The following is a 15750-nucleotide window of genomic DNA, read 5'->3' on the forward strand; positions in this document are numbered from 1 at the left end:
AAAGAAAAAGAAAATACTCGTTTATGTTTAAAGTCATTTTACACTACGCATTATGTCCCATTTCTGTTATTATTATAGGCATCTTCTGATTTCCAGGAAATCTTTTTATATTCCTCAGTGACTGATATGCAGTCTGTCTTCCATTCAGTTTTATGCTATCTTCCTTTGCAGCTTTATAATTTGTGGTGATAACTCTTTTCATGTCCTCTGTATTTTTATTTGCCATCTTTTATGACCATTCTTTAGGTCTGTATCTTAACTAACCAGAATTTTTATGTAATTAAAAAAAACTGTATATTCTCTGCTTATATAAGGATGATTTTTTTTTTTAAGTAATGACTGTTTAGTGAGTAGATATTTATCTTGCTATCAAGAAACTTACCTGACAAGGGAACATGTGAGGTTTATAAATAGTTATGCTACTTACGAGGGAGGTAAAGATAAAGTGCTATGCAAATTCAGGGGAGCAAATAAGTTATTCTACCTGGGCAATCCAGAGGGGGTGGAATCTAAGAAAACTGTTAAGTATTTCAAACCGAGAGAGGTACAGGGAGTAACCAGAATTAACAAATGTTATTTTCAGAAGTCTAAAGGTTAAATCTTTTTTTTTTTTTTTTTTGAACAAAATAAACACCTCATCAGGCTTAACCTTACACTTCGTCTTGTCTTTTCCCTGTTGTTATTGTTACCAGTTTGTGGTAGTAATGGTAGTGGCAGTGGGTTTTTTCTCATCTTTATTCCTTACATACCGCTCTTCCCATTGGGATTTAATTTTCTTCTTGAAATATCCGGTAGTGGTTCTTTCCATTTGTCTCCTTTTTAGCTCTGCATTCTTCCTTCTTTGTATTTTCCTCCCATAATTTTCCACTCACTAATTTTTTCTCCGTCTCTGGATAACCAGCTGCCTAACTTGTCCATTGAGACTTTTATTCTAAGAATTCCTGTTTCACTTTTTTTTTTTTTAAGAAAGTGCTTGTTCTTTTCCTATTGTTGATTTCTTGTCTTATGGCATCTATTTCTTTACTCATTTCTTCTACCATGAGATAAATTTTTTTCAGTTCCTCTTAGCTGTGTGTCTAGGTGTGGTAGTCCTGTCATTGATCGTGTTTTCTGACTCTTTAATAAATGAGGCTCATTCCATTCTTTTTTTTTTTTTTTAACTGTGAACTTCTTTTTAGTGGGTGTTATATTCCTAGGAGCCTTCCTTGGATTGTGAAGGCATACTGATAAAGAGATTTTTTTTGCTTCAGCCAAACTCCTGTTGGCTTCACGGAATCTGGAGGTATTGTTTTTAATTTCTTGGAGATGGAACATACTTGGATATTGTGATTTTTTATGTGTGATTCTTTTCTATCCATGTCCCTAGACTTTCTTGTGACTATCCCAGGCCAGTGAGCAGAATATTCCTACCAGTTGTTTTATAGGTGATCTTCTGAACTTAAGGCTCTGCTCATGCTCTGATTTTTGAGCTCCTGAATAATTTCTGGCACCTGAGAGTTTCTTTTCTTGCCTTTTTTTTTTTCCCTTAAGGTTTATTTATCTTGAGAGAGAGAGAGAGAGGTGTGGGGGGTGGGGGGAGAGGCAGAAAGAGAGGGAGAGAGAATCCTTCTCTGACAGCATAGAACCTGACATGGAGCTCAAACTCACAAACCATGAGATCATGACCTCAGCCAAAATCAAGAGTCGGACGCTTACCTGACTGAGCCACCCAGGCGCCCCTCTTTTCTTGCTTTTAAGCTTGGTTTATTTTACTTTTTTTGTTTGCTATACTGAATATAACATTTCTGTGTTGCACAGTTAAGCTTCTCATGTCTTTGTTCAGAATTAAGAGATTGACATTTGTAGCATGGCTTTGGAAGACAGACAATGGTGAGGGCATTCCAAAATAATGAAATAGCATGAGCAGAGATACGGAGTGAGTAGTTATGAGGCTTTCATAGAGAAAAACTGAAAACCTCATGGTTGGCTTACATTCAGGGTACATGGAGATTATTAATAAGAAATATGTTTAGAAAGGTGGGTTGGAATCAAGTGCAGTAAGCCTTGAATGGTAGGCTAAGGAATTTGGACTTTATTCTACATATAGCAGGCAGCCAGTGCATGTCTATTTGTATGAGAGTGATGCAGAGCTTTGCCTTAGGAAGATTAGTTTGATAACCATGAATAGATTGGAATGGAGAGAACATACTAGAAATAGGGTAACCGATTGAGAGAGTATTAACTGTAGGCCATGAAAGAGGTTAAAAAAAAAAGAACTAAGATTAGGTAACAGCAGCAATGAAGATGATGTGAGAAGTAAATAGATGTTTGTAGAGAGATACTGTGATGTAGATTTCTCATTGGTATGCAGGGGGAAGAGGATTCAAGATGACTCTAGAAGTATGTTGAAACTATTAAGAAACACAGACACAGGGCTAGGTTTGTAAAGGAAGATGAGTTCAGTTACGAAAATTTAAATTTGTAGTTCCAGTGGGACACCGAGTATGAAAGGCCACTCACGCAGATAAAAATGCTTGGGCTATAAGTAAGAAAGAAGGGCAAAAGACCAAAAGATAAGATTTGTAGGTTTAGTACGACAGAGTTGATAAATGAAGTCAGACATTTCAGAGATAGAGTCAAGAATAGGAGAAGACTTGGGGTGCCTGGATGGCTCAGTTAAGCACTCAACTTCAGCTAAGGTCATGATCTTGCGGTTGGTGGGTTCGAGCCCCGCATTGAGCTCTGTGCTGACAGCTCAGAGCCTGGAGCCTGCTTCAGTCTGTGTGTCTCTCTCTATCTCTGCCCCTCCCCTGCTCAAACTCTGTCTCTCTCTGTCTCTCAAAAATGAATAAAAGTTAAAAAAAAAATAAAAAAAAAGAATAGGAGAAGACGATGCCATCATAGCTGCAGAGGGGACTCGTGGAAATTGCAGTGTCTGTAGCAGGAGGTGCCTGCAGGGTTGTGGGGTGGTGGGCTTGGTCTCTCCCTGCATGTGGCTCTGCTCCAGCCCAAGCCATGCTTCGGGAGCCCACTGAGGGGTGTGAGCCAGGATCCTTCCAAGTTACTGATGAGCAGGAATAAAATTGGAGGACCAGACAAAACTGATAGAATATGCTCCATCCCTAAGGAAAAGCAACACACTGTAAGTGCAGGAAACATAACAAGCTTTCAAACCATGCAAAAGAAAGAAACTTAGGCAAAATGACAAGACAGAGGAATTCTTCACAAAAGAAAGGTCAAGACTAAATCATAGCCAGGGACTTGCTCAAAACAGATATAAGCAATATATCTGAACAAGAATTTAGAACAACAGTCATGAGACTACTAGCTGGGCTTGAAAAAAGCATAGAAGGCACCAGAGAAATCGTTGCTGCTGAGATAAAAGACTAAAAACTAGCCAGGCTGAAATGAAAAATGCTGTAACTGAGGTGCAAAGCCAACTGGATATAGTCACAGTGAGGACTGAAGAAGCAGAGGATACACACACACACACACACACACACACACACACACACACACACACACACACACTGGAATATTATTCAGCCATCAAAAATGAAATCTTGACATTTGCAATCACGCGGATGGAATTAGAATGTATTATGCTAAGTGAAATAAGTCAATCAGAGAAAGACAAATACCGTAGATTTCACTCATATGTGGAATTTAAGAAACAAAACAGATGAATATATGGGATGGGGGAAGAGGAGAGAGGGAAACAAACCACAAGGGACTCCTAACGATAGAGAACAAACTGAGGGTTGATGGAGGTAGGTAGGTGGGGGATATACTAGATGGGTGATGGGTACTAAGGAGAGCTACCTGTGATGAGTACCAGATGAATGTAAGTGATAAATCACTGAATTCTACTCCTGAAACCAATATTGCACTGTGTGTTAACTAACTGAAATTTAAATAATAGCAAAAAAAGAATAGGAGAAGGTACGAGGTAAACCAAGAAGGACGAGGTAAACCAAGAAGAAAACTAGTAATTAGGAGCCAAGTGGAAAAGAGAAATTTGAGGAATCCTGTGTGAAAGCAGTAGGAGTGTGGTCCAAATTATAGACATTCTTATGGAAGTCACAAGCTAAGAGCATTTTATAGCTGGAGGCTGTCTCCAGATAAAGAGAGGTAGAGGAAGATGTTGTGGGGGATGAGAACAAAGAAATATCCATTCAATGGTGATGAGAGTCAAAATGCAGGATATTAGAGTGGAAATAATGTAGCAATTTAACTTTTGAAATAAAATGTACTAGAGTGTGCTAGTATTTGTGAAATACAGATCTGTGCATATATGTTTATGTATATATAAATGTATTATATATATATATTTATATATACAAATTTCCCCATTTGTCTTTTAATATGAAGGTATTGGCATCCTTGGGTTATTCTAGTGTCCTGTGATAAAAGATGAACAAGCAGGACTACTCCTTATCTTTTTCTTTTTTTTTTTTTTTAACGTTTATTTATTTTTGAGACAGAGAGAGACAGAGCATGAACAGGGGAGGGGCAGAGAGAGAGGGAGACACAGAATCTGAAACAGGCTCCAGGCTCTGAGCTGTCAGCACAGAGCCCGATGCGGGGCTCGAACTCACGGAGCGCGAGATCATGACCTGAGCCGAAGTCGGCCGCTTAACCGACTGAGCCACCCAGGCGCCCCTACTCCTTATCTTTTGACTAATGTAAAAAATATAAACAAAACCTCCACTTGAATCTTTATAATTAGGGTACAATGAAAGGGGGGACAGAGAGGGCAAAACTATTAAATATTGTTGAAATAGATGTGGGAAGAGACAGGAAGGTCACAGAGTTGGGAAAGGAGAGGTACATATTATTTAGCAGAAAGTAAAGCACTTTGGAAATTTGGGCTATTGTGAGAGTATACTTTGTATTAACAGTATCAAAGAGAATATGTAGGATGGTCAGGGATATATACTTTATTGAATATCTGTTCTTTGCCAGATGTAATATACACATTTTCTTGTTTACTCCTCTAAAAAATACTATGAAGAGGTATTGCCTCCTGGTTTCTTTTGCAGATGAGGAAATAAGGATCAGAAAAATTAAAGCACTTTCCAAATCATGTTTGTAATTGTTCAAGGAGAGATTCAATCCTAAGTGTATGTTTCCAAAGTCTTTGTCCTTTCTACTAAACCATGATGTCTTTATGTATTAATGTGGTGGTACAGTGAAGAAAAGGGAAATGATACAGGAGAGAGGACTGAGGTTGTTTATATTTAATTTAGACAGTGCACTTAACAAAAACCCACAGCAGTGGGGACAGTTCTTCTGCAAATTTAGGGGGTGCTTAACTAACTAATATTGGACAGAGAGAAGAGTTGGATTTGGTTTATCCATCTAGGCTGTTCCCTTCATATTAGCTACAGAAGGCTCAGTATGTTTCATTCTGAAGTCAAATGCTCTACCACTGAGCTATGCCCCCTAGTATGTTTCATTCTGGTAAAGAAATACAAATCTGCAGCAGCATTATGGGGAATATTCTAGATTATCAGGAATTTGGCTGAGGTCTCCTTGACCACTTAACCAATTTCATCTGCCACTTTGTTTTTGCTGCTTTAGTAGATCAGCTTTTTAACCAGTATTTAGGCTTGCTGTTTAGATGTGTATTCTTCAAAGGGTTCTTTGCAGATAAATCTGATTTTACTAACTTTCCCGATCTTAAATTAATGTATTCACCTTGCTCATAAACCAGAGTCCACTAAAACAGTACAGAGAACAATATGAATGTAACATATTGCGGTGTTAAACATATTTTAAGATAAATAATTATAATTAACATGAATTATTGCAAATGGAATCAAAGTAGTAATATTTTATGAAACTAAGGCCAACTAAGAGTGGTTGGTTTTACATGCAGATTGTGTACTGGATTAATGGCTATGCTCTTTGCACTACTTTTTGAAAAATATTTCATACATAGAAAAAATATATGATACATAATTTTACAAAGAGTAATAATAAAACAATTGCTGAATTTTTCCCATTCTTTTTAAAAAATTATTTATTTTGAGAGAGAGAGACAGAGTGGGGAGGGGCAGAGAGAGAGAGGAAGAGAGAGAATCCCAAGCAGGCTCAGCACTGTTAGCACAGAGACTGATGTGGGGCTCAAACCCACAAACCAGGAGATCATTACCTGAGCTGAGATCAAGAGTCAGATCCTCAACCGACTGAGCCACCCATGTGCCCCTTTAATTTTTTTTTTAAGTTTATTTATTTTGAGAAAACTAGGACAGAGAGAGAGAGAGAGGAGAGGGAGAATCCCAAGCAGACTCTGTGCTGTTAGTGCAGAACCAGATGCAGGGCTCTATCCCATGAACGGGGAGATCATGACCTGAGCTGAAATCAAGAGTTGGGTGTCTAACTGACTATGCCACCAAAGTACCCCTAATTTTTTCCATTCTCATTGCTTCTCCCTCCTCTACTCCTTCAGGTTCTGTATTTTGAATTCCACTCATTAACTTAGGAGATGGAGCATAACCAATGCTGTAGAAGTCCTCTCTGCATGCATTCTTCTTCTCTTTATTGTTGTCCCACCTCAAATCAGAGATTCAGTCACCCTGAAACTGCTGATTATCATTTACTTGCTTTGTTTACAGTTTGGTCATATCTATACATTCCATGTGTACTTTGCATTTCTGAGCTTTATATGAGTGAACTGTGCTCTTCATATTTTATGTAACTTGCTTTTTGTCTTTGCTTTTACTTAGCATTGTTTATGAAAGTCAGCAGTGTTGATACATGCGTGAAGCTGTATATCCTTTGTTTCCACTGCTGTACTCTGTTCTACTGTGTAAGTAACAATTTGCCCATTCTTCTGTCAGTGGATATTTCAGTTGTTTCTTTTGTTCTTTTGCTATAAGAAATATTACTGCTATAAATACCATGAGGAGGCCCTAGATGGAGAAATCTAATAGGTTTCACATCTCTGTCTCTGCCATTATTCTTAAAATTACAAGAAGGAGTCAGACACAAGTAGCAGGTTCTAACACCTTTCCAAGTGGCTTAACCTTCCTTGATTCTACCTTCTTTGAAAATCTAGGGGAAGAGAGTGCATAAGGCATTAGTATGGAGTGGCAACATTTACCACACCTGAACACACCCTTCACTTCAAAAAATATTAGCTTCTGTATTAGTGAGGTTGTCTAGAGAAATAGAACCAGTAGGAGGGAGAGAGGGAGGGAGAGAGAGAGAGGGAGATAAAAGAGATTTATTATAAGTATCAGCTCATGTGATTATGGAGGCTGAGAAGGCCCATGATCTGCTGCCTGCAAGCTAGAGATTCAGGAAAGCTAGTGGTGTAGTTCAAAGGCCTAAGAGAGAACCCATGGTGTAGGTGCCAGATCAAGTCTAGATGCCAGTCTGGAGCTTTCAGGACAAGAGAAGATCGATGTTCCAGCTCAGTCATCCATAGGAAATTCAGTCTTTCTCCACTTTTTTGTTATTCTCAGGTCGTCAACAGATTGGATAATACCTACTCCTGTTGGGTAGTTCACCAATTTAAATGCTCATCTCTTCCAGACACACTCAGAAATAATGATTTACCAGATAATCTGAGCATCCTGTGGCCCACTCAACGTAATTTTATGTTTACACATAAAATTCACCACTATTTTTTTTTTGTTTTTGTTTTTTGGCATATTATATATATGTTGTTGTTCTCTAGGCCTCTGCCTTAGGCCCTCTCTTCTCTCATTCTTTCCTGTCTCCTTAAATATTAGCATCTACCTGATGGTTTCAGATACCATCTAAATAGTGATGACTCCCAAATTGTTACCTTCATTCTATAATTTTCTTCTTAGCACTTGGCACATATATCCAGCTGCTATATCCACTCATGTGTCTGTTCTATAATCACTTCAGACTTAACTCCAAAATTAAACTAATGATCTTTCCCTTCCCTTCTCTCCCACACCAATTTGTTTCTTTTCCAGTTTCCCATTGCCTCTGTGAGGGCACATTCCCTGTTCCACATGACTAGATAGCTGGAAGTTGACTTTGACACCAGTTTCTCCTCCCCTCTTCTCTTGCTCCCATGTCCACTCACTCAGTTGGCTTTTAAATATCTCTTAAACCAGTCCTTTTTTTTTTTTTTTTGGTTATTACCACTGCTACCACCCTAATTTAGGTGCCATGATCTTAAGCCTGGAATAGAGAAACATTCTTCTTAGGAGTCTCTCTCTAATTGACTCCTGCTTTTTTCCCATCCATTGTACAGTCAAAGTAGCTTAAATAACCAGGTTCCTAACAGTAACTTTTCAGTGGCTCCCATTGCCCTTTGAATAAAATTCACAGTTATTAGCATTTCCTATAAGGTCTTCTTTGGGATAATTTCTGCCAGCATCTCCAGCCTCATGTTGACCTGGAGCCACCTTTCCCCCATGTTCTCAATATGATGCCTTGCTGCTACATTCTTCCTGCACTGGATTGCTGCTCTATTCCTCTTGCCTTGCTAATAACTAACTCTTCCTCATCCTTTGGGTCTGAATCTGACTGTCCTTTCCTTAGGGAGACCTTTTCTGAACTTGTTCATACTGGCTTCCTTTTAATCTACACTGATAGAGCCCTGACTTTCTCATTCATAATATTCATTATTTAACATCTTTTTTTCTCTGCTGAATTATAAGGTCCATGAGAATATGGAGTCTGCTCTCTGTTTTATTCTCAGAGTTGCTTCAATACCTGGCATATAGTAATTTGCCTGGCACTCAGTATACCTGGCACTCAGTAATTTGTTTTAATTTTTTGAAGAAGGAATACACTGCATACATATAAATTTCTGCATTTTGTCTGTCCCACCTTTGGGGAAAAATTACCATCCTGGTTGTATAAAGTTATGATGAAACATCTGGTATACGTCTGTTACACGGAATTCACAGTAAGAAATTACATTAAATAAGCCAGAATGAGGCACTAGAATTTTTAGGAACTTATCAGAAATTAGGGGCTCCTGGGTGGCTCTGTCACTTAAGCATCCAACTATTGATTTTGGCTCAGGTCATGATCTCATGGTTTGTGAGGTCAAGCCCCATGTTGGGCTCTATGCTGATAGTGTAGAGCCTGTTTGGGATTCTCTCTCTCGGTCCCTCCCCCGCTCAGTGTCTCTTTCTCTATCAAAAATAAATTAAAAAAAAAAAAGGAAAATCAGAAACTAGGATATTTGTTTTTATTATCTCTACTATATTTTCACCACAGAAGTGACACCTGTCCCTCACTGGGACATACAAAATCTATATATGATTTGTTATTTTTATGACTGATATGATTTGTTATTTTTAGATTTTTCATGAAACTTTGCCTTCCCTTCTCTCCTCTGGTTATTTTGAATAAATTCATAGGAATGAGTATCATAATGTTTTAAGAATCAGTAAGTAAAAACATTATTTATACCATTTTCCTGCTTAATCTCATTTAAGCATTTAGAATAATACTGAAATTAGCTAAACATATTATAACTGAGATAAACATCTTCTTTGAGGAGTATATTTAAGATTTATCAAAAATCATTTGATATATATGGCCATCCTTTATTATCTGTTTTCATGGCTCTATTCGACTATATCTCATAGCACCTGATTCCTGAGATACTCTTGTATTTATCTGTATTCTACAGATGGAATCTATCCTTAGCATTCTATCATTTGATATATCCAGAACTACCAACAAAAATTGATCATAGAATATGTTACACTTAGGGGCGCCTGGGTGGCTCAGTCTGTTAAGCGTCCGACTTCAGCTCAGGTCACGATCTCACGGTCCGTGAGTTCGAGCCCCGCATCAGGCTCTGGGCTGATGGCTCAGAGCCTGGAGCCTGTTTCCGATTCTGTGTCTCCCTCTCTCTCTGCCCCTCCCCCATTCATGCTCTGTCTCTCTCTGTCTCAAAAATATATAAACGTTAAAAAAAAATTAAAAAAAAAAAGAATATGTTACACTTAAATAGCTATATCTTTTATGTGTTCAGTCACTTACACTCAAATCAAGGAAGTATTCCTTTCACTTTGTAGTTACATTAACTTTCAGTAACAGCTACCCTGTCCTAAAAATGCCTAGTGTGTTATTTGATAGCATTAAATTGCACACTTTACTTTTAGTTATAATTCAGAAAGGCTTATTTGAGCAATCTGTATTCAGCTGTACACTTGGGCACCATGTGGCTTTTAATTTCTAAATCTGAGCTTTGCTGTTCAGATGGTCTAAATGTCTGGGATAAATTGGTTACTAGATTTCTAAGTGTATAGTATAAATCTGAAAATAGCTTTAATAGTTAGTTTATTCAATTTGTGTTCTCACATGCAGGTTAGATAATGAAGTGAAGAGTAGTATCATGATTATGGAAGTTTGTTATATTTTGGTTGGAGTTCATGAAGCTTTGTGTTTTTATAATCAAACTGCCCTCAGAATTATGGACAGTAGTTCTGACTTGGATTGCTTTCCTCATTTATGTTAGAATATATGATTGTCAGTTTCCCTGTGTAGACAGTTTGTCTGTTATTCTGACATCATGGTTGGGTTAGGGCACCTAAGCACTAATTTCAGTTTTCAGAATGTTGCTGCTTTTTAGTGATAATTGAGTACACTATTGCTCTGATTGTTTTTAAACCTATTGAGATAGACTTCAGGTTGTTCATGTAAATCTTTTATAGCCTTGGCTGAATTTCTTATAAGAGCTCTTGGTCTCGACAGCTGAGATCAGCTGGTTAATGTCTCTTAATGGCACTTAGATTTGAATTTTGTAGGCTGGGAGGCAGAAATACTTGGAACTGGTCTGTTTGATGCATAGTGCCTTTAAATTCAGGTTTAAAAATGGGCCCACTTGTGAAAAGAAGGTCTTAGGCTCTAGAGTTCACCCCCTTTCTTAGGAAAAGGAAACACTATAGAGTTAAAAACTTGGACTTTTCTTTTTTTTAACTGCCCATTGGGCCTGGTAATTTGAGGTAAAGGAAACTAATATGAACTTCACATTTTAATTTCAATTTAAATTTCAAGATTCTTTGATTCTCTAGAGCCAAAGTGTTTCAAGGGTTTTCATGAGGAGGTTATGACTGGAGGGGAAGAGTGCTGCCTCTCGGTCTTGAGTGACGGCCCCTGCCCTCTGCCCCTAGCTGAGGACTCAAAGCATTGTTGAATAGCACTAAAATGAGCTGAGTCCAAGACTTTAGCCAGATGGTCGATATAGGGCTTTTAAAGGAAGGGAAATAGTAAAAGAGTAATCTCAGAGGAACTCTCTTATGTTAAAGGACTGAGTAAATGAAGTCTTTCTGAAGCTAAGTGTAAATTATACCACCTTCTTTGGGAGTAGAAGCTGCTAAATGTAACAGAAGAAAATGACAGTGTAGGAAATCAAAGTTCAGGAACAAACTTTCAAGTGTGGTTTTTGAATGCTTAATCCTTTCTTACTCCTCTCACAGGATCCACTGCCTCCTTTTCCTCCCCCTCCTCCAAAGTCTGTTTGAAAGGGATTTTGATGGGTAATGGCAAAGGAAAGCAACTTTAGACACAGTATAAATTAGGGCACAAGATGCCCTTTGTACAGGAATTATCTTAGACATGCTTTTGAAAGCATACTTTTTTTTAGTCTTATTAAGAAAATAATCAAAGGTATGATTTTTAAAGCTTTGAGTTTAGTCTGCTTTCAGTAAAAATAAGGTATAGATACCAAAGTAAGCAAACCTCTTTTTTTCTTTCCTGGTTTCTGCTTATAAGATTTACAGGTATTTAAAATAAACCCATGAAAAACAGAAATACTGTCCTGGGATTGGCTAAATAGTCAGAGCAATTACCTCCAGGCTCCAAAATCCAACTGAGCTTGACTTTTAGAAATAAATTTGGCTAAGACTTCTTCCTCATTCTGTTATATAAAGGTGTACATGAAATGATACTGACCTTTGCCAGAAACCCCAGGAATCCTATTCAGTGATGTACTTGTAATGGTCATGAAAGAATTAAAACAACACAGATGGGGATTAATGTGAAAAAGCAGGCAAAATGCTAAATTCGCATTGTGTGGTTTCAGCGTGTCAGATCCTTTACAATACTTTGGTGTACCACAATAATTAAAGGGTTTAAGAACATTAAGTTAAAATACCTAGAAAATAAAAGCCCACAGTTGAGTACCAAGAATGAATTATGGTTTTTTTTTTTTTTAAATTGGAATTAATGTAAGTTGCCATGGTGAAAATAGATTGAAATATTTAACAGTAACTATTTTGTGTAGCCCTAGAGATCAAAAACAGTAATGTAAATAACCAGGTCTTTAAAGAACTATACTCACAGACATGTTTAATGTAAATGATTGCTAGAAGGGAAGTGTATTTTCTTCAGTGCTATGCAAAGAAATTTTAATTGACTTGATTTTGGCAGTAAGAATCTACAACTTAGCATTAATAACTAAAATTTTAAAATGTTTGTTCATTGCTCTGGATTATGACTGTTCAAGAAATCCTATTTTCGAACACTAATTAATCATTTTAAATAAACTTTTTTTACACATTTATGGCATCAATGAGTATGACTGTTTATTACATTTTACCTATAAAATGTTGAACTGTTTTATATACTCTTTATGGAAACAGTGCACGGTCATAAATTAAAAGATGCAACTGTTTTGGATATTTTACTGGTGGTCCTGTGTTTTCCTGCCAGCAGTGCAGCTGTTTCAGGTTTCTCAGGATAACATATAAAAAGCTGTATGTACACTTCAAGTTTATGCTTGAATTGCCAAGCCAGAAATGGTATGACTCAACTTTCCCAGAAGCAAGTTGTACCAAAATGTGATGAATCAAAACAACTAGTTGCACAGCGGTTTCTATTACAGCTATGAAAACCAATTCTCTTCATGACAGTTGGCTTCTTAAGGTTGACAGACATTCTCCGGTGGTACCTGAATTTTGCCAGGAGAGAACAGCCACTGGATCGAAGACTGTCCTTTTCTTTCGAGGGTCTGAGGAAAGGAAGGTTAATACAGTAGTGTCTGGTATATGGATAAAACTTACCTGAAACTTGTATCAGGAATGGAACATTTCATTTCCAAGATACTTGTAAAAATATTACTTATTTGTGTGATGGTTTTTGAGATCTCTGTGGAGACAAATGGATTTTATGCTGTTCCAGGTTGATTTTTAGACTTCTGAGGTGACTTACCTAATTTACATCATTTCTGATGCATCACAGTCTTAACAGTGGACATTTTATTGTGTCCTGGGGTGAAATAAGCAGATATTTCTTCTGTCCATGTGGTAGGTTTGGTGGGTGAATCCCTGTTTAAATCCCATGGGACATAAGGTTCTATCAGGAGTTTGACAATGACTGTTTAATAATAGCCTCGAAAGTGGGATACATTAACCAACGTACAGAAGATGGATACAGGGAGAAAATATTAGAACTTTGGTTGAAATATTTTTATCTCCTTTGAATATTCATATATATTTTATAATATCCTTCTATATTAGTATGTTATATAATTATTCACTATATATTAATGCATTAAGTACATAATTTATAAATAAGTATACAAATATTGGAAATGCATGCTCAAATATTTTTACTGCTATAAATATACTATCAAAAAGTTTGTAGATCATTGCTCAGCAAATATTACCTTTCTCCTTCTGCTTTCCCCTTTCACCCTTGGCAGAGAAGCAAAGAATTGAGTTAACACCTTGATTTGTGGTAGTGTGAATAAATTATAGCCAATTCCAGGAGCTTATGTTGCGTCTTACTTTGGCCACTTTTTCTCTTTGGCCTCTTATATTGCCATATATTTTTTAATCACACAACCTTATTAAACATGGATACAAATGAAAAACAGACTTGTTATTATGTTAGAAATAATAAGTTGCTCATGCATCAAGACTTTGACACACAGGAAGTTTGAATGAATGAGTAGAAAAGTTTCCAAGTTATTAAAATGTTCTGGTACCTGATTTATTCATTTGCCATACCCGTAATTCTAAGGTGGGTGAAGCTCCTTTACTTCCTGAGGCCTGAAGAAACAATGTGGTTTCTTAAACTAGGCATTAAAGCAAAGCTGGAAATATTTGTTTTCCAACGATGCTGTTAGTCATGCTAACAAGTTGACCTTCTTTGTCTAGGATTGTCCCATATTTTAGGCTTGTTTGTCTACCTTTACCAAGGTAGAGAGTTTTAATTGCTAAATAATATATGTATGATTGGAGAAAAGTGGTTTCTGTTACACTGTCTTTTGAGACAGTTCAAAAGACTTCTGTATTTACTAATTGGGACATTCTGTTGAAATCAGGCTTTCAGAGATTTCTCATGTGAGGAAGGAGACAATATATTTTTGTAATACTGAAGTAAATTTGAAGTAACTAGTATATTTTTCAACCCTCCTTCATTTAAGTATTTGTTTCAGAATACATTTATGCAAAACATTCAATATTTATGTAAAATATTAATACAATAGTAGTATGATACTATGTATTTATTTATTAAGAGTATGCCAGAAGGAGAGTAGCAGTGAGGTACCCAAACAATAGCCAACAAGACAAGTAATTTCTAAAAATTGGGAACAGTGAAGGATGCCTGGGTGGCTCTGTCCTCTAAGCACCTGACTCTTGATTTTTGGCCCAGGTCATCATCTCACAGGGTTCCTGAGATCCAGCCCGGTGTCATCGGGCTCTGCGCTGTCACCTTGAGCCTGCTTGGGACTCTCTCTCCCACCCTCTCTCTGCCCCTCCCCTGTGCGTGCTCTCTCTTTCAAAGTAAATAAGTAAACATTTAAAAATTGGGAACAGTGAGCATTTTAATAGCCAGTATTATTTTTGAAACCTCCTTGAGAGCTGTTTTAAGATCTTAATGTAATTTGCTTTACAATAAACTCAACAATTAAACGAGTTTAGGCGCTGTCTATATATCGTTGGTGAGTTTCCTTTTAAAAAATAGTAATGCATTTAGAATGTCTGAACATTTCAGTCTCAGAATTCCTCTTTAAAATTTGCATCAGTTTTACTATTGCTTTTAAAAATGTTACCAATTTATATATGCTTTCTATATCAATGCTACACTTTTCGTTTTGTTTTAGGTATTTAAACCACGTCAGAGCTGCCTCTCCACAGGATCTCGCTGGAGGCTATACTTCTTCTCTGGCTTGTCACAGGGCGCTACAGGATGCATTCAGTGGGCTTTTCTGGCAGCCCAGTTAACCTTTATTTCTTCTTTATAAGATTTGGACCTTGGAGCCGAACCAGGGAACTAGCAAAAGTAAAGCAGACTTGTAAAAGTATAGCCAAATGCAGCTGCACCACAACAGTCCCACCACATTAGCAGCTGTGTTAAAGTATTTATAAGAGAAAATTTCAGAACTAAGCTGAGTAATATAGTGGACAAATATATGTGAAAAAGATTTATTTTTTACTTATATTTTTCTGAGAGGGATTGAAGCTGTAAACTTCATCTGATGGAAGATATGAATAATTCACCTATGTATGCTTGAGGTTGACAGACTTGTAAAATCTTTTTAAAAATAAAGCTAGACTTTATATTAAGTTTTGTGGTTTTTCTCTTATTACAGTGTTTTACTTGAACACATTTTAAAATGCCATTTTGAATACGACATTTAGTGTTAATATCCAAGTCTATTATTTCTTCTCATAAAATGTTCCTTCCCCCCTCCCCCAATGTTCTTAATACTAGTCCAGACAAGTGGATATATTTCCTTCTACCAGCAGGTTGTGGCAAGTAAAACTTGACCTATGATAATGCCGTTCTCTCAATTTTAAGGACTCAGTGCCT

The 15750-nt window shown here is 37.0% G+C and overlaps 1 protein-coding gene across 3 annotated transcripts in view; it reads left to right on the forward strand.

Moving 5' to 3' along the window:
* Window positions 1-15503, forward strand: part of MNAT1 (MNAT1 component of CDK activating kinase) — a 226981-nt gene extending 211478 nt beyond the window's left edge. For all 3 annotated transcript variants that reach the window (XM_027065861.2, XM_027065860.2, XM_053224519.1), the window contains one exon: window positions 15041-15503. In XM_027065861.2, coding sequence (XP_026921662.1) covers window positions 15041-15161 — 121 coding nt within the window. In that variant the 3' untranslated portion in view covers window positions 15162-15503. The remainder of the gene's footprint in view (window positions 1-15040) is intronic.
* The last annotated feature ends 247 nt before the right edge of the window (window positions 15504-15750 follow it).

This window comes from Acinonyx jubatus, chromosome B3 (assembly GCF_027475565.1).
Source record: "Acinonyx jubatus isolate Ajub_Pintada_27869175 chromosome B3, VMU_Ajub_asm_v1.0, whole genome shotgun sequence".
NCBI lineage: Eukaryota > Metazoa > Chordata > Mammalia > Carnivora > Felidae > Acinonyx > Acinonyx jubatus.